Source organism: Amblyomma maculatum, chromosome 1, assembly GCF_055883805.1.
Source record: "Amblyomma maculatum isolate TAMU_Amacu chromosome 1, ASM5588380v1, whole genome shotgun sequence".
In the NCBI taxonomy this organism is placed as follows: domain Eukaryota; kingdom Metazoa; phylum Arthropoda; class Arachnida; order Ixodida; family Ixodidae; genus Amblyomma; species Amblyomma maculatum.
The window spans coordinates 37,816,232-37,842,380 of NC_139344.1; the positions used below are offsets into that span (position 1 = coordinate 37,816,232).

The window sequence follows — 26,149 nt, forward strand, 5'->3', positions numbered from 1 at the left end:
AATAGTGCTTCAGGAGCCCTTTAAATTTTTTCCCCAATTTTTTTTTCTTTCTGATGCAGCTGTGTCCTACCACAGCGAAAGACGCTCAAGTCGTTCTTAAATCTGAATTCGCGAAACGCAAATATGAAAACCAGGCTGTGCCAAGTGAGGGCTGTAAGGAAGATGAGGCTGTACAGTCTAGGGCGATTTGGTGTTAGGGCGGGTGTTTACGTACGTGTTGATGCCGCGAGGAAACAAAAAAGTTGCCACAAAGAAGACGTGTAAATGTGCAGCCTACGCAATGTTAAAAATTTAAAATTCTGGAAAATTTGCGCTAACATCTACAAAGCTCTCCGCGGGCAGCCTCTTCGCGTTTATAGAGTGTATGTATGTAACCAGTAAACGCCCTTGTATTGACAGCTTCGGGACGAGTGACTGCAGTTTAAGCACAAATTAATCGCTTCGTTTTCCCTCTTACAGGAGCTTGCAACTACGAGGCCGACGGCTGTGAAGTGCATTTCCGACGAATGCATTCGCAACTTGCAACATTTGAATCAAATCATTCATTTCGGCGTGGATCCTTGCGCGGCTTTTCACTCCTACGTATGTGGGCGCTTCACGTCTCCGGAAAAATACATGCTCGCCAAGGTGCGTCCTGCTTAAGCGCGGTGCGCGCCTCGTTCTGAAAAATCAAACAAAATAAAGGCTGCGTACAATGAAAATACTTTCTTCGCACTGAGGGCTATTCTGAGCCCACTCTTCCTTCAGATGCGGGAGAAAGGAAGTAAAAGGAAACAACAGATAAAGGCCAAGTCTGACAAGAATTCTGGCTACATTCTGAAGTCACAAGGTGTTTGATGCACATGTGCAAGAAATTCGTAACATCACTTAAATATTGAACAAATGCTCTAGAACACATCTTAAACTGGGAAGAAAGGACAGAAAAGACAAACAGGGGCCACCAATGTTTCTGGCTGTGCTCAGAAAAATGATACAGGCTATGAATCTCAGTGTAATCCGGCAGTTACTACCAATTTACACCAAAAATATTTTTGGGCAACTTTTTGATAATCAAGCATCAAAATAAATGCTGCTTTGAAATTATTCTATAAAAGTCAGATTCCGAATTATGTGTTTCTTCATGGTGCTTTATTCATGGTGCTCCTATGATCTGTCTACCCAGACAATATTGGACCGAGGATGAGTTTTTAATATGTCGTGCTCGTCCGAAATACTATGCTTGTTTTCCCGTAGTATTCCACGTTAGAGGGCAGAGGACGTGTGCTCAAGTCTTCCACTTCACTTCACTTCACTTCACTTCACTTCACTTCACTTCACTTCACTTCACTTCACTTCGCTTTATTACCCTAAAGGCCCCCAGGAATGGGGGTTTTACATAAGGAGTAGGTGACACTTAGAAACAAAAAAGAAGCAGTTACATGAATGGAAGATGCGAAAAATTTTCGCGCTTAAATATAGCAGCTACAGAGCTGAAAAATGTAGATGGACAGGTGATTGGGACGATGTCGTGTGGAAGGCCGTTCCAGTCGAGAGCTGATTGGGGCAGGAATGATGCGGCAAATGTGGTAGTGCGGGAACATGGCCGGGCAATTCTTGAAGGGGATTACCGATGCGCAGCGAAATGCGTGCTGGAGGGTTGATATAGGGCGCGGGATGAAGTGAACTGTAAAAAAAAACAAAAAAAACAACAACTTGTGAATTAAGCAGATACTTGCGATTCGATCAGCGGCGACAAGCAGTGGGTTGTTAGTCCGGATTCTATTTTCAATGACGATATGCTCGCGTTGTACGAATAGCATGAATAATTAATCTAGTGGCTTGATTCTGAACAGATTGTAAGAAATTTGTTATACTTTGTTAGGGCTCCAGATGGGCGAGCATATTCAGTCTTAGACAGGACAAGCGATTTGTCCAGGATGCTTCGATAGCTTTTCGAAAGTTTTCCAAATCTGTTAGTACCTCTGTTAACTTAATAAAACTTTTTTATTTTGGCGTGGCACCCTAATAAAAGCTGCTTCGTAATAAAGACGTTGCAGCGTAACATTTGAAACCAAGGTAGGTATCGATAACATTGGGGACGCGTAACCTTTACATTTAGTGCAGAACGCGATTGCCTTATTGGGTTCCGTTCACATCGCGCGTTCACTACGTCTACCATAATTCTGCTCGAATCAACGAGCCTTCAAGACCGCATTTCTGCATAGTGGGTGGTCACCAAGCCTGCGGTTTCAAAGGCCGCTCTATCAACACAAACATCTATCGAATGAAGACCACCTACGAGGCGACGGAGCTCGGAAATTGCCATCTTGTCCTTGTTCACTCGCTTTCAGGAAATTGTGCTATCAGATAGACCAAGGTCTACTCTTCGACATCCCCCCTTTGGTGGAATCGGTAACGCCCTGATTCAGTGGCTAAATATTTACTATGCAGAGACCACAACATGCATACTTCTTAACGAAGAGGCGGGCGCGCCCATTAACATCCAGAGATTGGTACGACTGGGTGGTCCTGTGTCACCTCTCCTTATACTATGTCATATGGTCCTCGCTTCTGCAGCTGTGTAAGGCTTAAAGCACTAGGCGCAGAAGAACTTTGTGTACTAGCGTACGATGACAACGCGTCTTTTGCCTGTACCTCAGCATCCCAGGTAGAAGCGGTGACACGCCTCGCCCAGTGGTTCTGTCGCTTCTCCGAGGCCGATCTTACTCTAACAATATTGAAGGGAGCCTGATGAAGGCTGAAGAAACCCGTCAACTTCCTCGAGATTCAGTGAGGCGATACATTTGGCTGGGACCTCAAGGTTAACCTTAGTCTGGACGCTGCAATTGGCGGTCGGTAGATTCCAAAAATACCAACAGCAGAGAGGAAGTTTCAGGCGTGGGGGGCACGCCATGTAGCTCCTGACATCCGCGTTTCTAGGAACTACCGGGGCTCCACTTCCCTTCACAGGGAGCGGACAAATGTGATGGAATGCGTGCGCAGTCCCAAGCCCGCTTGGCGGCACTTCAAGAAAGTCGAATAGGAATTATGCGCGCTTCAAACTGGAATATTTTGGAAAGAGTTACTGGAAAGATTTCCTCGGAAAGAGTTACTGAACGCAATTTTTTTCACAGATATTTTAACATCATGTTAACAAAAAATTGGAGGGTATCTTAGATCTCTCTTAAGAAGAGTACGGCAAAAGCCTACCCTTCCTGTCCTATAATTTGCCTCTTATCATAATGAGTCATGCTTAGTCATTCTAGTCATTGCCACTCATGCTAAGCATGCTTACTCATTTCCAGTCAGTTGCGGCTAACACAAGTCGTCGTTTGGCATATTGGTCATTCCATAGTCATGCTCAGTCATGCCTAGCCATTGTAGTCATTGCCACTCATAGTTAAGCATGTCTACTCATTTCCAGTCAGTTGCGGCTAATACAAGTCGTCGTTTGGCATATTGGTCATTCCATAGTCATGCTGAATAATGCCTAGCCCTTGTAGTCATTGCCACTCATAGTTAAGCATGTTTACTCATTTCCAGTCAGTTGCGGCTAATACAAGTCGTCGTTTGGCATATTGGTCATTCCATAGTCATGCTCAGTCATGCCTAGCCATTGTAGTCATTGCCACTCATAGTTAAGCATGCTTACTCATTTCCAGTCAGTTGCGGCTAATACAAGTCGTCGTTTGGCATATTGGTCATTCCATAGTCATGCTGAGTCATGCCTAGCCATTGTAGTCATTGCCACTCATAGTTAAGCATGTCTACTCATTTCCAGTCAGTTGCGGCTAATACAAGTCGTCGTTTGGCATATTGGTCATTCCATAGTCATGCTGAGTAATGCCTAGCCCTTGTAGTCATTGCCACTCATAGTTAAGCATGTTTACTCATTTCCAGTCAGTTGCGGCTAATACAAGTCGTCGTTTGGCATATTGGTCATTCCATAGTCATGCTCAGTCATGCCTAGCCATTGTAGTCATTGCCACTCATAGTTAAGCATGCTTACTCATTTCCAGTCAGTTGCGGCTAATACAAGTCGTCGTTTGGCATATTGGTCATTCCATAGTCATGCTGAGTCATGCCTAGCCATTGTAGTCATTGCCACTTATAGTTAAGCATGTTTACTCATTTCCAGTCAGTTGCGGCTAATACAAGTCGTCGTTTGGCATATTGGTCATTCCATAGTCATGCTGAGTCATGCCTAGCCATTGTAGTCATTGCCACTCATAGTTAAGCATGTTTACTCATTTCCAGTCAGTTGCGGCTAATACAAGTCGTCGTTTGGCATATTGGTCATTCCATAGTCATGCTGAGTCATGTCTAGCCATTGTAGTCAGTGCCACTCATAGGTAAGCATGCTTACTCATTTCCAGTCAGTTGCGGCTAATACAAGTCGTCGTTTGGCATATTGGTCATTCCATAGTCATGCTGAGTCATGCCTAGCCATTGTAGTCATTGCCACTTATAGTTAAGCATGTTTACTCATTTCCAGTCAGTTGCGGCTAATACAAGTCGTCGTTTGGCATATTGGTCATTCCATAGTCATGCTGAGTCATGCCTAGCCATTGTAGTCATTGCCACTCATAGTTAAGCATGTTTACTCATTTCCAGTCAGTTGCGGCTAATACAAGTCGTCGTTTGGCATATTGGTCATTCCATAGTCATGCTGAGTCATGTCTAGCCATTGTAGTCAGTGCCACTCACAGGTAAGCATGCTTACTCATTTCCAGTCAGTTGCGGCTAATACAAGTCGTCGTTTGGCATATTGGTCATTCCATAGTCATGCTGAGTCATGCCTAGCCATTGTAGTCATTGCCACTCATAGTTAAGCATGTTTACTCATTTCCAGTCAGTTGCGGCTAATACAAGTCGTCGTTTTGGCATATTGGTCATTCCATAGTCATGCTGAGTCATGCCTAGCCATTGTAGTCATTGCCACTCATAGTTAAGCATGCTTACTCATTTCCAGTCAGTTGCGGCTAATACAAGTCGTCGTTTGGCATATTGGTCATTCCATAGTCATGCTGAGTCATGCCTAGCCATTGTAGTCATTGCCACTCATAGTTAAGCATGCTTACTCATTTCCAGTCAGTTGCGGCTAATACAAGTCGTCGTTTGGCATAGTGGTCATTCCATAGTCATGCTGAGTCATGCCTAGCCATTGTAGTCATTGCCACTCATAGTTAAGCATGCTTACTCATTTCCAGTCAGTTGCGGCTAATACAAGTCGTCGTTTGGCATATTGGTCATTCCATAGTCATGCTGAGTCATGCCTAGCCATTGTAGTCATTGCCACTCATAGTTAAGCATGTTTACTCATTTCCAGTCAGTTGCGGCTAATACAAGTCGCCGTTTGGCATATTGGTCATTCCATAGTCATGCTGAGTCATGCCTAGCCATTGTAGTCATTGCCACTCATAGTTAAGCATGTTTACTCCTTTCCAGTCAGTTGCGGCTAATACAAGTCGTCGTTTGGCATATTGGTCATTCCATAGTCATGCTGAGTCATGCCTAGCCATTGTAGTCATTGCCACTCATAGTTAAGCATGTTTACTCATTTCCAGTCAGTTGCGGTCATCCCAAGTCGTCGTTTGACATATTGGTCGTTCCGTACTCATTTTTAGCCGTGTTATGGTAACTTTATTCGTCATTATATTAGTCATTATCATTATTCATTAACTCTGTCGATATCCATCATATAAGTTTTATTCAATAGCAATCACTATCAATCGTTTTCATTCCTAATTTCCCGTCTCATACATCCGTTATTAGCAAGTAACACATCAGCGCACAGATCCCATGCACAAATCCGGCGCACAGATCCCGTACGCGGGATTTCATTCGAAGGGCCTAGGAAGGCTATCATCGCCTTAACAGATATGTTCGCAGTGCTTTCCTCAGCAGACTCCTAGTTTTTGCTATTAACTTTCGAAAACGTGGCAAATAGATTTTCTATGGTAGTCTGACTTATTTGTTTTGAGTGCAGGACAAGTATCAGCGCAAAGTGTTGGCACTCATAGGAAGCTTAGACCATCCTCAGAATTTGTCATCACAGTGATTTAAAAACGCTACTATTGGTTTTCAGTGGAAAGGCTAAATAGCTTATTGTGAGCGCAGGGTGAACTTCTGATGCAAAATTGGGCAATGAATCGGAATCTTACGCCATGTATATACACTAACTATAAGATGAAAAGTATCTTACAATACTCCACAGTTGCCAACAATTGTTACAAAAAAAAAAAACGCAGCTCATAAGTTTTCTATGGTAGCTTTAAATATTCGCTGGGAGCGCGACAAGAAAAAAAAAAACTAAAAATTAACCATTCCCATCAACGTACCCATAGCAGTACCTTATAAAATTTCACAGTACTCTGGCAATTAAAAGGTGTTCTAAAATCCTGGACCTGGACACTCCGGACTCGGACTCGGCACTCGAAGCAAAATTGGTGTGCGGACGGAAAACAGTTGAATTTAGGACGCGCCAAACCCGTCGTTTGAAGACACACTGACAGAAGAGCCTGTCCCTGCCGGGCGACACTCGATCCAATTCGCTTAATCTTCATCAAAAGGTCTCCCATGACTTATTCTGTCTTTCATCACATTTGCATAGTTCGGCTCTCTGTTATTTTTCTTTTTTTCTGACATGTCTTACAAAGATTTCCTGTCCTTAATCGTCTCTTATTTCGGTATTTTCATGATTCAAACCTTAACCTTTCCTTAAACTTCCCCAAATTACCTCTTCTCCACTTTCATGGCCAATTTTTCCCCGCTGCCTGCGGGACGCAACCCATTTGCTTTCTACGATACTTTCCCCTAGTTTGCCCTATTTCTGCCCCAAACGCTGATCCTTTTTGCTCAGCGCCGAAAAGGATCCGCTCTACCGTAGTTGTTCGGTGGTTAGGGCTGCTTTTCTATGGAGGCGAAAAGAAAGGCTACCGTGTGCTGCGCGATATCAGTGCACGTTAAGGAACCCCTGGTGATCGAAATTTCTGGATCCTTCATAGACTGAGTCGCTTTGGGACGTTAAACTCCATAAACCAATCCTTTATCATCATTCCCGGTCCCTTGTAACTATACATGTATATTGTCTCGTTCTCGAGTGGTTACTTTTTACTTGTGTATCTGTCTACAAACAAAAAAACGTTAGAATTGGAAACTCCTGTTTTCTCTTTTTATCTCTGTATTATGTCTGGTATTGTAAATAGACGTGTTTTGTTTCAAAGAAAAGGGAACCCTCTTTTGCCTGTAATAAAGAAAAAACAAACCTTCTTTTGCCTGTGGGTAGCGGGCCCGTCTGGCAGACCGAAGTTGAGTTTGATTGTGAAGCCGAACACTTGATATCGAATTAGTTTTGTTTCTATAATAATAATAATAATAATAATAATAATAATAATAATAATAATAATAATAATAATAATAATAATAATAATAATAATAATAGTAATAATAATAATAATAATAATAATAATAATAATAATAATAATAATAATAATAATAATAATAATAATAATAAGCTATGCACTTCTGTTGCGGTTAAAGCATTACCGACGGGTAAAAAAAGATAACTCGCTTCATTCGCTTATAATTCTGTTTCAATATTACCTGGCCATAATAGTGGCGCATCAAAGAAAACAGTTCGTACAGAGTAGCAAAAAAAGAAAGAACCAATAATGACAGGTATGAATTTGTTACGATAGCGGCGCTAATGATTAAATTACTCAAGAGTTGCTGTACGTGCCATGTAATGTCTCTATGTTGCAAGAACATTGCGTTGCCGCTTGGCGAACCATTTTCACTTGCCCCTGCCGTGGAGGTCACGTGCTCCTAGTACGTGTCGTACGAGAAGCGTAATGGAAGCCCCTTCGAACGCTGTCGGGAAAGAAGAAACAGCGCGGTCTCCATGGCGTAACAGACAGCGCTTTGCTCCTCTGCTGTGCCACGTTCGTGCTGCTCAGTGAAGATTGGGAGCGGTCTAATTCAGGTTATGGCCGCGCTTTGCCCAATGTAATGGCTTTGCCTGTACCCTAATGCGACCGTGAGCACAGCGCCAACGTATGAAACTGTTTCTGAGGCTCAGTGTAAGCGAACGCTTCGTAGGACAACTGTTGTCCCTACTTTTTTTTTTCGTTCTTACCAGAGGTTCGAGTTAATAACTTTTCTAGCAGGTTAATTAATCACACTTGTTGTGTCTTTCTTGCCGGAAATCGTAAGAAAACCGCGTGACTCTTTCATGGCGTGCGGGAAGGTTCAGAAGCGCCAATTTCTCGTTTTTTTTTTCTTTCTTTCTTTTTTTTTTTTTTTTTTTTTAGCTGGGCGCCGCACGAACCACTTTTAATTTGCAGATGAACCACAACTTGGCAACGAGAGCCTACGAGGTGGCCCTGGACGCGAAGGTCCCCGCCACGCCGCGGAGTGCTCAGGACAAGGCATACAAGCTGTTCCACATGTGCCTGGACTTCCACCGCGCGAAGCGGAAGCAGCCCGAGGGATTAATCAAACTTCTGGACGAACTTAATCTGAACCCTGCCTCTATTAAGGAGGAGGAGAGCGAGGACCCTCTGGATCGCATGATGGCGTTGTCGTTCACTTACGGGGTACATGCGCTCGTCGAGTTTGTCGCCGACAGCGTGGTCATCGTCAAGGAGAAGCGACTGCTCAGGGTATTCAATAATCAGGATCGCTGGTACACAACGGTGTCAGTTCGCGAACAGAAGCCAATGGAAGTTTGCAATTCATAAACATGCACGCCACCGTGTCATTGAACTCTGCGTGCTTTCGGTGTTTTTAAGCAGGAAATTTAATTGAAGGATTGAATATAATTTGGCTTAAAAAGTGACGATTTATAATAAATAGAATATAAAGAGTTGAGTCGTATGAATGGACAATCACATTCACAATAATGGAATTGGCTGATGCGTGTTTCGCAACGTTCGTTTAAATCAGTGCTGGTAAAGTAGTTCAATAGAACATTGCAAATTTTGTGGCCTGCACCTTTTGCTACGAGTTTTAGCCACGCACTTAGGAAAACACGAAGTCTGATATTAAAAAAAAATTGCGAGTTAAGAAACCTTTTGGATTTCTGCAAACGTTCACTCTGTCGGAAATAGTTATGAAGCCGAGGGCCATTTGTGGACCTGCTGGGGCCCTGACACCATCTGAATGCCTTATGAGGAGACCCCTGGGCCTCCAGTTTTCGTAGGACACCGAGGGCAGAAATTGCTATAATCACAAGTGCTCAGATGTATACAAGACGCGTGTGAGTGCTGGCTGTTGTTGTGCCCATTTACTTTTGTTCTAGCGAAACTGAAGTTCTCGCTTCCATTGCTACTACTGCAACGTATTCACGCCACCGATGTGAGGAATCAACACTGATTCCATTGAATCCTCATGCCGAATGACTAGCCAAGTGCACTCATAAATATGCATAAATACAGAGGTCGAAGCACGAATGCATATCGATCAATATTTTCTCGTACTTGGTTAAACCGTAGTCTCTCGCCACTGATTAAACCCCATGTCCGCCGTGAATCGTGTGAGTAATTTATGCACGGTTACAACCTTTGACGTTTTGACGGGGCCGAATTTGTTGTGCGGAAAGCAACAGAAGAAGGAGGAGGTTGTTAGTGCACAGGGTGCTTTTGCGGCATGTTCTATGCGTATTAGCCTGCACTCCTGCCGTTGATGAGCTAACGTAAATCTTGAAACGACTTTTCAGGTTTCAGTCGCCTCGGAGGAAGTCCTCTGGCACGAGGAAAGAAAGAACTTGGTCGAACAAAACGAACTGGCTGCTTATTACACGAGCCGCCTGGTCGCCGTCGGCGTCTTCAGCTCAGAGGAAGGAGCCAAAGCGTACGTGCCTAAAATGGCAGAATTGGAGAGTACCGGTGAGTCCTTTTCTCCGATCATGTTTTACACTTCTTTGTCGACAGTTTTCTTTGTTCCTTTATTAAATACGAAACAATCAGAAGGTGGGTATTATTAACCACTCGGAAACTGGCGCGTTCTATAGTGCACTTTAATGCACGGCGCGCACAAATCTGTACGCAAATCGTTCAGTATCCGTTTCAGTGGCTGAAGCAATACAGTGTGCCGCGAAGGGCTGGAGCTTCTTGCGATAAGCCAAGCAGAACCAGTTTAGGTTAGGGGCGATAAATTATCCTGGAAAACATTTTTGGATATGCGCGCCCCGGCGTTCCCTGTAGGCTCCGGAGTGGTTCCGGAACATGTATATTTGGCCCCTTCTTTAGCAGACATCAGGGTTTTCAAAAACTCTTCGACGAGGTGAATTTTTCTCAACAACTTCTTAAAAGGTGAGTCAAAAGAGGATGGGACCTGACAGACATTGAGAAATTGACTATCAGTGAGAGCCAAAATAAATGTCATTTTGCGGCATCTGCATGTTCGTTGCGAAAATCTGAAATTTCGAAAGTTTTCGTCGCACAGTTGCGCAATTCGCAACTGAAGAGGCTAATTACGTCACTTCTGATCGGCTGTCGTTTGAGGACAGAATGGCAATATATGGTAGCCATAATGAAACACCAAGAACGGACCCATCTTTTGAAGACGAACACTGCTTTCGAGTACAGATCCAAGCAACATGAAAGGCAACGCTCAGCTAGTCTTAAGTCAGCCATCTATTACTCCCTCAATATATGAGTGAGAAAGATAATTTTTACGACGATAATGAGGCTATGTAATAATATAATAATAAGGGATATAAGACGCAGAAAGGACGTCACCTCATGCGCCGTATGTAACTAAAAAAAGCAACATGCTCCGGCAAACCTGAGCTACAGTGGCCAGGGTGGGCTCTTAAGATCCCTCGAGAACCTCCGTCATGTTCGTAAGGAATGGAGCATGGCTAGGATGGGAGAGTATCTTTTTCAGCTACGGTTAAAAAAAAGCAGCTTGGAACTCCTGCTGTCGATAAACAACGATTGCATAAGAAAACCTGGAAGTATCAATCTCATCATTTGTGGTCCGTCAGGATGACGTAAAAAAAATAAATCGCTATATTAACATGATATGCAGGTAATAACCTTTTATCTCAGAGAAGCTAGAAAAAAATGGCGCCAGGATAGGCGGAAGCATCTCTAAAAGTAGTTTTTTCCCTTGTATAGCTAGTATTTGTTTCACATCCACGATAAAGAAAGGAAGCCGTGTGGAAGCATTTTTTCTTCTCGCTTCCGCTAAACAGAAAAATTTTCGTCCTTCCTGGTATACGGCTGATTACGCCCAGTTTTACGTCATGCAGCCGCCGTGCTCACGGCGAGTTCAGCAATCTTCAGACAGTGGCCCGGAACCCAATTTTGCAAGGCGCGTGTTTCATAACTCCAATTAGCGTGATCGAAAGTTGCGCTGCAATAGACGAGTGAAAATGCTTTGCACCAAAGCACCGAAATTAGGCATTACTGAGGCGTGTCGCATGTACACCTTTTCAAAAGTTCCAAGTCCAGGACTGCTTTTGAGCCACACCATGCGGCTTGTAATGCACTCCCACTGTTGTATTAAGCTGAAGGTAAGATGTTTGGCCCTGCCCCCTCCAAGGGGTAGGACTTCCACAAATGCTGCAGGACCCCATTACATGGCTGAGAAGCAAACCTCTCTTGGCTACAAAAAGTTCTGACGACAAACTGATTACTTTTTACTGTAACTGTCAATTCCAAAGTGACCTCTTTTCCTCTTGCAACGCAGCCATAATACACCTGGCGGAATCCGTTGGCTCGGAGTACACAAAGGTGCTGGACACTAAATCGGTTGCAGTGAAGGACATTGCGAACGACACTCAAGGTCAGATAGATGCAGGTGAGCCCTGTAACTGTTTTTAAACTAATGCAGACTAGCGAAGAAAGCTGTAGGCATGCTAAAGTTGTGGGCGATTTTTACAACCAAAAGGAGGCGCCGCCATCGACTTAATACGGCGGCGCTGTACGGATGAGAGACCCTTGTGTCATAGAATCGTGCCTGGTTTAAAATTTCGCAATAAACTCACGTCTGTTTGTCGACTATGACACCCTCGTGCGATCCAAAAAGTCTATTTTATTGAGGGTGCCGGAGAAATGTTCATCACACAATAAATAAAAATGCTTCCTCGTTTTAAAACGGCCGGCGTGAAAGTGGTGCGGTCGACGCGCTCTTTCAGAAGTTATTGACGATGAAGACTTTCGTACAACGGGTGAATGGCAAAACCAAAGTCTTAAAAGACTCTTTGGCAAGAGCCAGGGACTGTCACTTCGTAATGCTTTTGCGCAGAAAACAAGCTAGAGACGCTGTTCAGTCACTTCCGCTTGAGCGCTGACTATTGATGAAAAGACTGCCTCTTCTGTCCTTTTTTGGGCTCGTAAATTTCATAAGCCATGGGGTAATTCAAATATAAATGTAGATTTATATTCGAGTGTACACTGGAGGAATGCCAGAACAACTGGGCCGCCTTTTACCTCGCATGTCTTCACGGTGCAATTATCCGCGCCTTGTCTCTCACTTTGTACATATGCGAAGGATCGAAGACTTGCAATAAATCTAAAGTCGCTTTATTCTGCCATACTCCCTTCTGCCTGACTAATTGTAATGACAATCAGTGCATGTCGCAATTAAAGGGCACAAGGCATAACAATGAAATAGAATTCGTATGAAATCATATATCCCCCTCCCTTCGCTTCCCTTAAAAAACCATGTTATCATACACGCATGAGTAAAAATTAGGAGGACGCTTAAGCTACGCCTTAAGGTCAGACGGGATAGAGTGCGCACCCTTTGGCCATCTTCTAATCTCGTACCTCGGCATCCTGCCTTCACCGCAACCCTCTGGCTGCCTCATAACGACAGTTCTTTTCTGCCAGAAATCTCGGCATCCGTTTTACGAAGCTTCTCTTATAGTCACACCCACAAACGAAGCCCCAACACTATTGCACGCATTTGGCACAAGTCAGACGACGATGCCGTACCAGTACCAGCCACAGGTCTCACCACACGTGTTCATACTCAGCGACACACACACTAGGTTATTCGTCTACATCACGCTGGCTTCATTCACTAATCACTAGTCACTACTAATGAGACAATCACACTGTCAACCACCGTCAAATCAATGGACCAACGCTACATATATGAGCTTCATGCAGGTCCTCAATCATATTGTGGCACGTTTTTGGACTCGTCCTTGAAGTAGGCTGTAGTGTTGACGCACAGTTTGAACTAGCGTCATCTATCAGGAGAAAGACGTATCAGGTCAGTTATGGTGGCCGCCGCCATGAAGGAGTCGGTGCCACCCAATCGTTATCGCCGTCAGGAGTTTGACACGTTCTTGTAAGCTCCCTTTCAGACTCGTGCGGCTTTTCGGCACAACGAGCCCAATAAGCTTGGTGTAAAATGACAATGTTGCTAAAAACATTCCCGTTTGGAATACGCCAGTCATTCAATTGCGCTCAGCGATGTTTATTAACGAACGTCGCCCCACATTTACATTCTAGATTTGGCAAATGATCTTCGCAGAAGAATGGGTTACCCGCCTGATGATCAGAAGCTTAGCTGGCACGGTCTTGCGAGTCTTCCACTGCAGTGTGGAAACGTGCTTTTCCCGTGGTGTCTCTGCATTGTTGACACCATAAAACTGAAGTATTGAAGCTTTGCTGCTCTTCTACATCGGTGGCGTGCAAACATCCACGCGAGATCCCTTCCGTTATTTATTGGTATACGGAAAAACACCGAAGGTAAACCTGAATACGCCGATAAAGCCCTCAGGTAACGTAGCAAGCGACGGCTGCGTCTTCATAGAAGCTTTCGACTAGGTGGTCATCTTGGGTAGACGTAGGCCTTTGCAACCTTAAATTGATACCTCTTGTTAGATTTAATTATGATACCTGCCACCCTTTGCTAAGGCTATAAAACTGCTTTATGTTGCGAGCTATAAGCTTAGGAATCTCACATCTAGTTTTGATCTCTCCGTGAAACCCCGATAACATAGTACGTACTTTTTATTCACTGTAATATAGGTTTCATTCGTACTTCTAACCTCTCTGAGTCCTATGATATCTCCTTGAATTCCCACTAGTTCCTCGATTAGCGCTGCTAGACTGGCCTCACTGTACAAAACTCAAGCGGTAAGCGTTGCCAGGTTAAATTTCTAAAGTCCGCCTGTCAGAGCCCGAGGGTCTTAGAAGTCTTCACTGCTTTGCAGGTTAGGCCACCACCATGGTCAGTTGTTCCACATCCGCTGGGTACTGAGACCGTGGGGGTAATTGATATGTTTATGGTCATATAGGAGTTGGTGGCACCGGGATTCAAACCACAGTTCTCTCGTTTGCGTGGCAGGTGTTCTACCTCCACGTCCTCGCTGTACGATCCCACCAACAACATGCTTAAACAGAGAGAATAACATCATAGCGGAGACGCACTGGTGGAGACATATACCGAATAAATCCTCGGGTACGTACGCTCAGTAACCCTAATTAGCCACGCTCCAACTACTTTGTGTGCAGTCCCGTAATTCAGAGTACATCTGCGGTAATACGGTTCGCCATGCTAAATTTCGCTCCACTGTATCAGCCAAATTACGTTAGTCCTGACAGCGAGTCGCTGTGAGGCGGTGAGTCATGATAGGAGGAGTCTGACGCGTTTGCACGTAAGTCATTAGGACATTTATAGCATCTAAGTTAAGAATAACTTTCGTAGGGGCAAGAAAGAAAGTTGCTCTTACTTGGATTAGAACTGAAACATTCGCGATGCATAACGGTCCACACCACGTGGCCCAGGCAGAACGCCCCTTGGCCTCTTTTCTTCCGACAAAGGTTGTGCTTTCAAAGCGACCTAGTGCTACGTTTCATTTTTATTTTCCTCCAAGGGCGCGGCATGGAGGGAGGAGAGTTGTGAGGGACGCAACTCTGCTGGTTCGCAGGCCGGTGGCAGAGCCTGCTAGCCAAGCACGCAGCGTACGGCGGCGAAGACCGGGCCGTCGTGCAGCCAGCCGCGCTGAAGTTCCTGGCGCGGCTGGTGGGCCAGTCGGGAGCCGAGGGCATGCGCCGGCTACTCTCGTGGAGCCTGGTGCGCCAATGGGCGCCCCTGGCCGACGGCAGCCTGGACAAGCAGGGGCCCTTGGCACGCAACGTGAGCTGCGTCGACGCAGTGTTGGCAGTGCTCAGGTTACCATTCCTGTCGCCGGTCCTCTTCGACTGTAAGCGGTCCGTGAGCGATAGTCTCATAAGTCTGGTATAACACAGAAATTCTCGCGTTCTGCTGTCGATGACTAGGGCGAGGGTTCGAGCCTTAGATGGGGTGACCAGATTTCAGGGTGACTAAAGGCAAAGAAAAAAAAAACATATTCCCGAGCTCTGTAATTTTGCCTGGCCCTGAATGAAAGACTAGTGGCGAAAACTAATAGGGTTTCTACTGGTTTGGGGTTGATTGGGGCTCCCTTCGCTAGTTATCATTTAATTGAATAGTATTTATTATTAATAACCACATTTCTTGCTCGCAATAGTTTATCATAGTATATCGGCGTCTTCAATACAGCCCAACAAATGGTCATATATCGAAGAATGGTCAGCGTACGTACATCCCAACAACGTTCTTTGTGTAGGTGACAACAGATCGTAATTTTATCACTGCTGTTTGCTTGAATTGTTTCAATATGTCTTTGAGGACACTATTGGTGCACCCATTGCAGCTGGCATAATACGCGCTGATTATTATTATTATTATTATAATTATTATTATTATTATTATTATTATTATTATTATTATTATTATTATTATTATTATTATTATTATTATTATTATTATTATTATTATTATTATTATTATTATTATTATTTTAATCGCTGGCATATCATCCGCGCAACCATAATTGTTAACATCGGTCATCTCTGATGATCTTGCAAACGTCCTGTCAAATTATAGAGAGACATCGCGAAAGGAGTGATTTTCGGCACCGGCCGATGCACTACAGTATTCTTTACATTTTTACCGTTGGCTTTGGCGAGAGAGAGAGAGAGAGAGACTACAGAAGAGCCGTTTAATGAGAATTAAAAAAAATCCATAAAGTTGCACACGTTCTGCCGGCAACGGGTGTTGTGAAAGCAAAGTTCACGATAGAAGGAGGGCGAGAAAAAAAAAGTAGAAACGACTAATAAAGTAAAGTGCACTTTGTGCGCTTAATCGATGCCAACAGGTCTTAAGGGAGGTCGAAGTAATAAAAAGCACTCACAGGCACGAAGTGGAAGACGTTTTCGCGTCTCCTTTGCTCCGGAAATCATTGCAGTTTTCAGGAAAGACCGCTTCCCTTGTTTTCAAGAGCCGTTACTCGAGGCAGTGGCGGCAGCTAAAGGCCCAAATTTGCAACGGCAGGTGCTCACTCGTTCAAATCGCTCATTTCAGTGAGGGAAATGCTCTTTATGGCAGCAAAAATGTACCCGTTAGCGTGCTAACCTGCACGCTAACGGGTACATTTTTGCTGTCATGCAGCACATGCGGGTACATTTTTGCTTTGTACAGGTTCTTTTGCACCGCGGCGTAGTCCGCTGGTGATATAAGCAGAAAATGCCGCCTATCACTTGAACTCTGCTTTCTCGACAATAATATGCATAAAACAAATTACGCGGTCAGTGACAGGAATTTCGTTTTCAAGTAAGACTGAGCACTTAAAAAAAAAAAAAAAAGATGAACTGAGAAAAAAAAATAGACAAAAATCTCGGAGACACCTGATTGCATTTGCGTTGTCAATGCGATAGCATTAGACGCTGTTGACGATTTCACGTCTAGTTTTATGTCATTCTCTAATGGTTGGGTTTGTGGTCTCTGCGCACGCAGACCAGACGTCTTATAGGCTCAACTAACTGGCCGTTAGATGTTTTCTCAAGGTGTCTAGAAATTGCGACATAGACGCGATGAAGGTACATCGAAATGTAGAGCTGTCACTTCTAGTCGGGTGACGTCACTTTTCTAGAACCAGGGACCGAAACGGTCAACGCCGCATTTTTCCCTCGATAAGGATTCTTATGTCATCGCATCGAAAGTACCTGATCCAAAAAAGTCTTCGTACAGCAGTCGAGAATCAAGAAGTACAAAATTTAGCTAGACAAAACAATTTCTAATTATATCAATAGAAATAGTACTATTGGTGTTACTATGAACACTAAATGATATCCACCACTCGAAGTCACCGCAGCGTGAACTTGGTTTTCCTAGTTCATAGCGCGAAGGTGGTGGTAAGTATGGCAGGACTAACCGTTCTCGCAGTCTGCGTAGCAGCGAGCTATACAGATGTACCCTGAATATGCTTTGAAAGAAGAGCGGTACATGAAAAAATGGCGGCAAAAATATTGAACGAAGCATTCTTTTTAAAACATTATTTTCTTTCATATATTTGGCGATAATTGTATTTTATATCGTACCTCGTGTCCTCGGCATTCCGCGGGGGATGAAGTGCTCTTTATGAGACGGTGGCGCCTGCTTTCCTTTTAGGTAATACTAAAAAACTTTGAGTGGTACCATTCAACCGCTCTTTGTAAAGGTAATGTATAGTAGATAGGGCGCTACAGAGAGCTCTTAAAACGCGCTTTGAGCAAAGTGCGCAGTATTAGTTTTGAAGCTGGATATTACCGAGAAACAATAACTGGTCAGTGAGGGGAAAAATTGTGGTCGTACACGTGCACGTTCACTTTTAACTGTGTGCAGTGCTGGACAGTGAGAAGATTACCTCCGGCGCGCACGCCTATTTTCAGCCAAGATACTGAATGCTGCGCTCATAAAGAACCCGGTTTAAAATGATTCTGCAGTCCACACCACTACCCTACCAGTGAATGCAGATTTGTGTTAAAAAACAAAAACAAAAAAAACAAAACAAAAAAAAAAACATGGGGAAGGGAGGGGGAGGAGGGCGTAATAAGCTGGCTGGTTGGCAGATTCGTCCGATCTGGAATTATTCAGAAGGCGACGAGTACACCAGGTGGTTAAATAACTTTTGCAGCGTCCCCCTAATATGATTTCTATGCTTCACATAAGCATATGCGTTGCTTTTAGCTAGATAGATTCAGAGCTAGAGGCTTTTGAGGAGTGCGCGGCCGCGCCGGCAGCCGTTGAAACCGCAATGCCAGAAAATGGGCACTAACAGAACGATCACGTGAAAAAGGAGCCGGCACCGTGATCTCGCGCTGTAAAGCGCTTATACCAGAGCATTCGACCTAACCCAGCTAGAAATACTCGCTGTAGACTACAGATAATATATGGTGATTCGTTATACTGGCCTGGGCTGGCCTTTCTACAGGGTCGAAGAAGATGGGGCACAGGTGTGGAGCTACTCTGTGGTTAATGCAGGCGCCTAGCTTCTCCACTTCTTTATGCAGTCCTGTCCGCTATAGGAAGCCGCAACTTTCTCAGTGGGCGGAGGCGCTGGCTTCTCTACAGTGCATCGGTGCTTTAATTTGAAGCACCGTGCTTTGGAATTAGCCGATCTCGTTTGGCCACTAGACGCGCGAGAAGCGCAAAGAAAACAAACGCGCTACTCTGCTTCTGTAATAATATGAGTAATATGGGAGTAATGATGAGAAGAGCGTCGATAGATAAGAGCGCCGACTGAACCGAGAAAAGTGCACTGCTATTTTTGTGGTAGTTCGACTTCTATTGTATAGATGGCGACGCTGCGCAACGCTGCGCATAAGATCGGTATTTCTCATCGAGGTGCCTCCGGTATTCACCGTTATGGAGAAAGTGAGAGAAAGCATAGAGATAGAGACGCCGTCGTGGAGGGCTTTTGATTTATTTCGAGCACCCAGGGTTCATTTTAACGTGCACTGGCGCCACACAGCCCACGGGCGTTTTTACACACGGCCTCTGTTGAGAAGAGGCCGCAGCGACGGGCTGCACAGCAGCCACCTGCAAACGCGGTGGGTTGGTTTGCAAGATACGTGGAGTAGGAGCTCCTGTCTTCGGCATATATCCCCCACCAACTGGCCGAAGTAGCATATTGCACCTGCCCATATACTTTGGACCAAATCTCTCCGTTTGGTTCATGAGGTTTCGCGTTCTAAAGCGTCATGGGTAATGAGAAATATCCGTATACCGTAATGGTCAGGTTCGATCTCCTGAAGTTCTTTAACGTACGCTGAGATCGCGCAGTACACGGCGCCTTGCATTTTGCAGGCATCGAAACGAGGCAGCAGCTGCCGGGATCGAACCCTCGTCCTCGGGCTTAGCTGCTGGACACCCTAACGACAATAGCCATCGCGGTAGAGCTAAACTGTCAAATTTTTGGGTCAGCAATCTACATTACCTAATTACAATCAAAATAGCCCACAGTTTTGAAGTCACTTTTGAAGCGTCCGCCGTAGCCAGAAGTGAAGTCGCCTTACGTTCTGCTAATTGCGCCTTGCTATACCAGCTAACAAGTACCTTGGTGGGCTTTCGATTTGTCGTTTTCCGACCACGGCAAATTTCACCCGATAAAAAGCTTCCTCGTTCTGCACTCCATATCAAGAATGGCAGATAACGACCTTTATGAGGACGGATATTAGGGTTGCCGAGGTACTAGTAGGGCGTAGGAGGCTCGGAGCTTTTCTTAAAACAGAGACATATCATCCTAAAGATGGAGTTTACAGCAAGAGAAAAAATAAAAATAATGCGAAAAAAAAAAAAACTAACTAACCTATCCATAAGTGCGCTGTCTCAATGAAGCGAAATTTTCCCACGTTTCGCGCGCAGCGAACTTTTTCGTTGCTCAAAATACCCTGCTATTTCGTACAACCCATGCACCATAAAATGTCGCACAACGCTTTCCGGCACTTATTCCGCGCCAGTGCCTTAACCCCGTCATTTTGCGCAGCCGTCTGGCAAATCACTGTTCTGGCGCAGTAGAGCGCACCCGCTCGTTTTCTTCTTCGGATTAAGCGAACTGGATAAGCGGGGGCCGCTGAAATTACATCGCAAACACGGTATATTGGTTGTCGAGCGCTTCGCAGGCCTCTTTTCGCGCTTCTTTCGGTGTAATATTTGTCAGTGGATTTTTTTTAAAACATATCATAACGTCCCATCTGCTATGTTAAGACAGGGTTTAGCAATAGAACCTTGCTAATCGCTAGGCTGCTTTTGCATATTGGGCTCCGCGAATTATTGGAGCGCCAGTGTGATTACAATAATGCGAGAATAACTTTCTTAACATTGTTTTCGTTTGAAACAGCGCATTTTTTTTTTTGTGCAAGGTAACTTGTGCACGGTTATACTAGTCAAAAATTTACTTTCAGTCCTTCAAGGACGAGTGATTTACAGCTCTTAACGAAAGTCGGAACATGATTGAGCCTCACCAAGACGCACTATAAGAGAAAGAAGCCCCCGATGCTTTGTGAAAGAGAAGCGCTGCCATACTTGTTTACTTTTGTTTTTCTTTTACTACAGCAATTTCGAAGGAACGAGTGAGAGACGCCACGAATATCGCGATGAAGCTGCGCGACACGTTCTTCCACTTGGTAGGAAACTCGTCAACTTTCAACCAAGATTCAAGGCATAAAATTACGGAGAAGCTCAAAAGGCTCGTGATCACGATTGGGTTTCCCGAAGGCATGGATACCGCCGTAAAGGTGGACGCACTTTACGATAAACTGGTTCTTTCCAAGGCCACCCTGTTCGAGAACTGGCTCGAAGCCTCCAAGTACAAAATGACCCTCACCTCCAGGAACAGCAAAGTCATGCTATTCGACGCCACGTCTTCCGCGGTGTTTTACGAAGCAATGAAGAATGTGGTGGTCATCCCAGCGGGGGCATTGCTGCCGCCGCTGTTGTATAGTCCGCATGGGGCTACTGCCTACAATTACGGCAGCTTCGGACAAGTGAGTTGCACTTTCGTGTGCAAGCGCTGACTTTATACTGGCCAAAGAAAACCAGTTCGTCATTTTAGTTTTTGGCACTGTGTCTTAATATAGCAGATCAACCTTGTTCTATTTATTATATTCATTACGCTTGACTTTCCGTGTGACGACGTTGGTCTTAAAATTTAGACGCTAACTTAAATAAAAGCTATTATTTTAGAAGTCTGCAGGATGGCTCCGTATACCTATAGGGGCAAATCGATCGATGGGTACATGATTGCGATCATTAAGAAAACATTGCGTCGGAGGCTAATTGGTGCCGTTGTACTGTAAAACAAAAAAATTCGTTAATGAAAACATTTTGATTTCAAGGAAAACTTCAAATAAAGCCAATATTCTATAATACCGATTCGTAGAAAGTAAAGGAAACGCTTCCGGATAAAAACTTACAGATTATGATCTTTTTTTTTTTTTTCGCGTAGTGCGCTGTAGGGAAGTGAAGTGACAACATACTATACCGTTAGCGTGATACATCAAAATATCACGATGCTATCGTCAGCAGAGGATGGCAAAAAATCACTTTGAAAAAGCAAGTGTAACTTATCCAGCCTGAGCGAGAAATTGAGCTTGAAGGTAACAGGCCTGAGTACGCACTACGTGCGCCCGTTCTTCTTGCTTTTTGTTTTTCTTTTTTTTTGGTCAAATTTTTATTGAGCTAATTAAAAAAAACATTGTGTACGCTTTTACTTCGTGTTGATAGGAATGTTACGCTCCAGTCTTGAATTATAACCACTTGCACTCCCATAACCATAATCACGAGTGGCCGCGCTAAACAGCCAATCAATTTAACGAAAGCGGAAAATCGGGTCTTTGCCGCCTACGTACTGTACGAGACGTCAGGTACGAAGTTTTGATCTTAATGTGCTCGGTCTCCTTTTCACTTACAGCATGTTGCTGTGGAAATGGCTAGAGGTTTCGGACAGAGAGGTAAAAATTCCAATTACGAGGACGATTTGAATCCTTGGGTGAATTCTGAGCTGCAGAATTACTATGACAGCGTCAAGACCTGTCTGAAAGAGAGCTGGAATGTCGTCAAGGTGAGCAATTCTAATTTCAACACATCCGTTAACCACTGCAACAAATGACAGCTAAACAGATTCAGCGGAGTCGCAAATTTGCAATCACGCTGTTTATAGTTATAGTGAGGACGCTCCGCACTCGCTCCCCGCGAGAATTGCTGCAAATAGGTTCGAATTGGGTTGGACAGTTCTGTCTCTCTCTCTGTCTGTCTCTCTCTCTCTCTCGTTTTTCTCTAGTATGAAAGATAAGTTGAATTACAAGCGTGGGACGACTTTTTGCATTAAGATTTCATGGCGCAGAACCAGCTTAATGGCTACGAACTTCGGGCATCCTCATAAGCTGTGGAACTGCCGTGAAGCCACACAACGCTGCGTAAATATTTCGTCGATGAGCACTTCGTGAGTAGGTATTTCAAGCGGATTAGAGAGCCACCCGATTATTAAATGGTTGCTGCTGACACTCACTGTTAATCTCCTCGACATATCCGTAAAGCAGCATACAACGCTTTAAAAAGGGTCCTCAACCACAATTAAATGCGAATCATCACTTTCTATGGGAAGAGTACATCACCGAGGACATTTACTCAGAGTTGACAGTCTTATGCACCGTGCGGCGCTCACACGAGAAGTGCGAAACACCCTTTTCACCTTCTGTTAGAGCCCCGACGGGGTGGCGCAGTGATTACGGCGCTTGACCACTGTTCCCAAGAACGCGGGATCGAATCCCGGCTTCGGCGGCCGCTTTTAGATGGAGGCAAAGAGCAAGGCGCCCGTGTGCTGTGCGATGTCAGCGCACATTAAAGAATACCAGGTGGTCGAAACTTCCGGAGTCCTCCACTACGGCGTCTCTCATAGCCTGAGTCGCTTTGGGACGTCAAACCCCACAAACCAACCAACCAGAAATAACGGTAAAGCGTTAAACCTATGCGATTTTGCACTACACACGAATGTTGTGAACAACCTGTGTTATTTTTGAGACAAGAAAAGAAAACAAAAAACGACGGGCTTCTTCAAGCGTCAGTGCGATTTGAGATTTTTTTTTTTTCCGGCCAATTTTTTATTTATGTAACATAAGTTTACTTTCTCACAGTAAGCAATTTAAATTTACCATAAGCGTCACTGTGAGAACGGGCCCAGGCCTGATCCCATGCAGTACTCTAACTGAGGCGCCTTCAAGCCGCTTGGTTCACTCACTCGTCTTGCGTCCCAATCCGAAAAGAGGATATATGTGGCTTCTTGTCCAAACCGCATTTTCGCTGGCGCAGTGAGACGAATTCATTCCTTGGACACTTTCCTTTCTTTATGATGCCCCGACGGGAGTTTTTGGTCATAGCGATAGCGGAGCGGTGCCCCTTCACCCGAGACATCGTCGAAAAGTGCGAAAAAGACTATGTCAGAGAACAGGAACTTATCAATTCGAACGAGTTTCCACTGCTGGGATGCGGGTAGAAGTTGTAATACTTTTGTTAGGGCTACCCGCGGAGTAGATAGTGGTGACTAGCTTTATAGCTTACCAAAAAAGGGTTAGAAGCCGGAAACTCGTGAGTTTTACATGTAAAAATATTAATTAGTACAGTTTTAACCCTATTTCACATTTCTCTTGTTTTTGCCATTAGGCATCTGGAAAAGCGCCGGCTCCCCTAGCTCTGTTCCAGCCGGATTCGGGAACCTGTTGTAGCGGAGAATAAAATTAAATAAAAATAAACATTTTGGTTCAAAATTACCATAATATATGGGCTGCGATGTTTATATCTTAACCCTATGCATGTCGCATCGAGTAGACCCAAATTACAATAAAAACCTTTGTAATGGTTGCTGCACTTGAACATGTTATGTTAATTAAACAAATTCAGTTTTTCTCCTCGAGTAAATGGAGCAGTTAATATATCAAGCTGTGTAGTTTCTGGACAAAATTGTTCGGAAATGTCCCTTTAGGACGTCCAGGCCGACGAAGGGAAACGGGCACTCAGGAGTGACGTGGCCATATTGAAAATAAAAATGGCTGAGGTTCAACTCGGCTGAACTTGGTTATACTTAGCAAAAGCTCGGTTATGCATGGATAGACACACTTATGTTTTGATTCATATTTTGCTGTTTTGCCCAGTTTATTGACCAAGACTGGGTAAAGCTTGGTCTTTCGTGCGAATTAGCGAATGCTGTCCTATGATCGGTGAAGTAGTTCTTCGCCGCAGTTTGAACGTCGCGAAACTTCCAGGTCACATACAAGCGGGAACTTCTGTAACACCAGGTTCAAAGCTGATAACATCAGCAGGATGGTTAGATTTGGCCTCTTGTCTTCGATTCACAGCCCAACGACTAGTGCCTTGAACCGATTCTTCCATAGCTCTGCGGAGCACCGAGCAGCGCCCGTGCTTGTATCAGTCGCATGGTTAAGCGCGACCGCGATGGGAAGCGAGCGCGCGGCGGCGAGCTACTAGTGAGTCACGTGGTTGGGCGCACCTGCCAAGCGACCAAGTGCCGCCATCTCTCCGTGTCGCAGTCGCGGTAGCGCAGCGCGGCGAGTCACGTGGTTAGGCGTATAGCAAAGAGCTGCGCACTTTCAAGGTCATTTTCTCAACGCGACATGACATTCAGCTTTTCATGCTGAAGAGCGGAGCTCCAAAAACACATGAGTCGAGTTCTCCAAGGAACCTTGTTGATTGTAACTATTTCAAGCATGCGAACTCTCTCGCCTTTAGAAGTTGCCAGTTCTCTTGATTGAAATATGTTAATGTAATGATATGAAAGGGAGTAAGGTTTAATTTCTATGTGCAGGCGATTCGTTTGAGTTGAAGAGGGGTAGATTGTTGGGGACACTTGGTGCACTCCGCGCAAGAAAAAAAAATTGGCTGTGGTTTGACCAATGGCCACCCGGAGTAGAACTGCGGAAGCAACGAATTACGAAAATTTGTTCGCCTAAGGCGATCGGCCTCTGCTCGGCTCAACTTCTCCATGGCTGACTGCGCTGATACCGGAGCGGTGCCACATATGTACACCCCGCGCATGCGCAGTGGCTCCAGCGTATTGGAAGAGTAATGACGTCACTACGCATGCGTAATGCGGTGGCGGCACCTCTGAGTCACCGTGCCACGGAGGAGTCGGCGGTGGCCCAGAAGTGCCAGCTGTGCACTGTGTGACCCCACTCCCACCTGGCGCATGCGTAGCTGGCGCAGCGGCTCTGAGTCACTCGCGCAGGGGAGGAGTCAGCGGCGGCTCCGACGTGGCTCTCCAGCTGTGCTCCGTGTGACGTTACTCGCTCCTCGCGCATGCGCAGCTTGGCTCATCGGGAGCTCCGCGAAATGGCTCAGCGACTAGTGTAGTGTTGCTTCCGCAGCAAAAAATAAAGCTGAAGGGCATTTAAAAGGACACTCAGGCTACTGGTGCAGCTGTAATGTGTGCAGCGTTTTCCTTTCTTCTCTTCTTTTTTTTTTTGTGCTCGTGTCATTTTCCGCTGGCTTTCCATCTAACGATTCAGTAGGGGTTTGTGCTACGGCCAGCGTGCACATTCTCGAAACACTGTTGCTGTCCCTGACCGTTAATGCGAAGACGTTGTGCCCCATGCCTGAGAAATCAGCGACAATATCAGAAGCGATCACCTGTTTACACTTCTAAGATATGTGTCTCAGTGTTGGCAACAAAACACCGCGAAAAAGGTTCAGAAGCCCAGTGCTTCAGGGGTGGTGCTGTATTCTTTTCTAGGTGCAGCCCCGTGACCATGCACCAAACGAAATTACTGTTGCGATATAGGAGAGCCAGTACTGATTTGACAACACTGACGGGTCGATGTCAATTATCTCTCGCAGAATGACCATCTGCCTTTTCACAAGCCGCCCAGCGAAGACAGTTCTTTCGTTCTAGACGAGGAGACAGCTTTTTCCGACCTGTTGGGCACAAGGGTAGCCTACGAAGCGTACAGGAAGGTTGACGTCCGACTCAGGATAATGACCGTGGACCCCGAACGTCTGGTTCCTCCCGTGAAGCAGTTTTTCATAGGGAGCTGCTTCAAATGGTGCCTGGATGCCAATAGCAATCTCGTGAACTACGCTGGACCCTTCCGCTGTGTCCTCCCCCTGGTACACATTGGAGAGTTCAACGAAGCGATCAAGTGCGAACGGAACAGCAAATACGCTTCCATGATCAAGTGTTCATTGCATTGAAAGAGGAAGTCTGTTGGCTAGAGCAGGACGTGGCGTCACTGGTGCGCACTCGTAACTGCGACGCTGCTGACAGGCAAAAAGAACGCGTTCAAAGAGTCGTCGTATCTTTAGGTTTTTTTTTCTATGTGAGGGAGATACC

At 45.0% G+C, this 26,149-nt stretch overlaps 1 protein-coding gene across 1 annotated transcript in view; it reads left to right on the forward strand.

Moving 5' to 3' along the window:
* The window catches only part of LOC146202150 (neprilysin-1-like), a 36,328-nt gene extending 10,179 nt beyond the window's left edge, over positions 1-26,149 (forward strand). The window contains exons 3-10 of the mRNA XM_084600285.1: positions 460-627; positions 8,325-8,642; positions 9,698-9,866; positions 11,677-11,787; positions 14,876-15,151; positions 20,365-20,795; positions 21,722-21,871; positions 25,657-26,149. Of these exons, the coding sequence (XP_084456411.1) occupies positions 460-627; positions 8,325-8,642; positions 9,698-9,866; positions 11,677-11,787; positions 14,876-15,151; positions 20,365-20,795; positions 21,722-21,871; positions 25,657-26,010 (1,977 nt within the window). The 3' untranslated portion in view covers positions 26,011-26,149. The remainder of the gene's footprint in view (positions 1-459; positions 628-8,324; positions 8,643-9,697; positions 9,867-11,676; positions 11,788-14,875; positions 15,152-20,364; positions 20,796-21,721; positions 21,872-25,656) is intronic.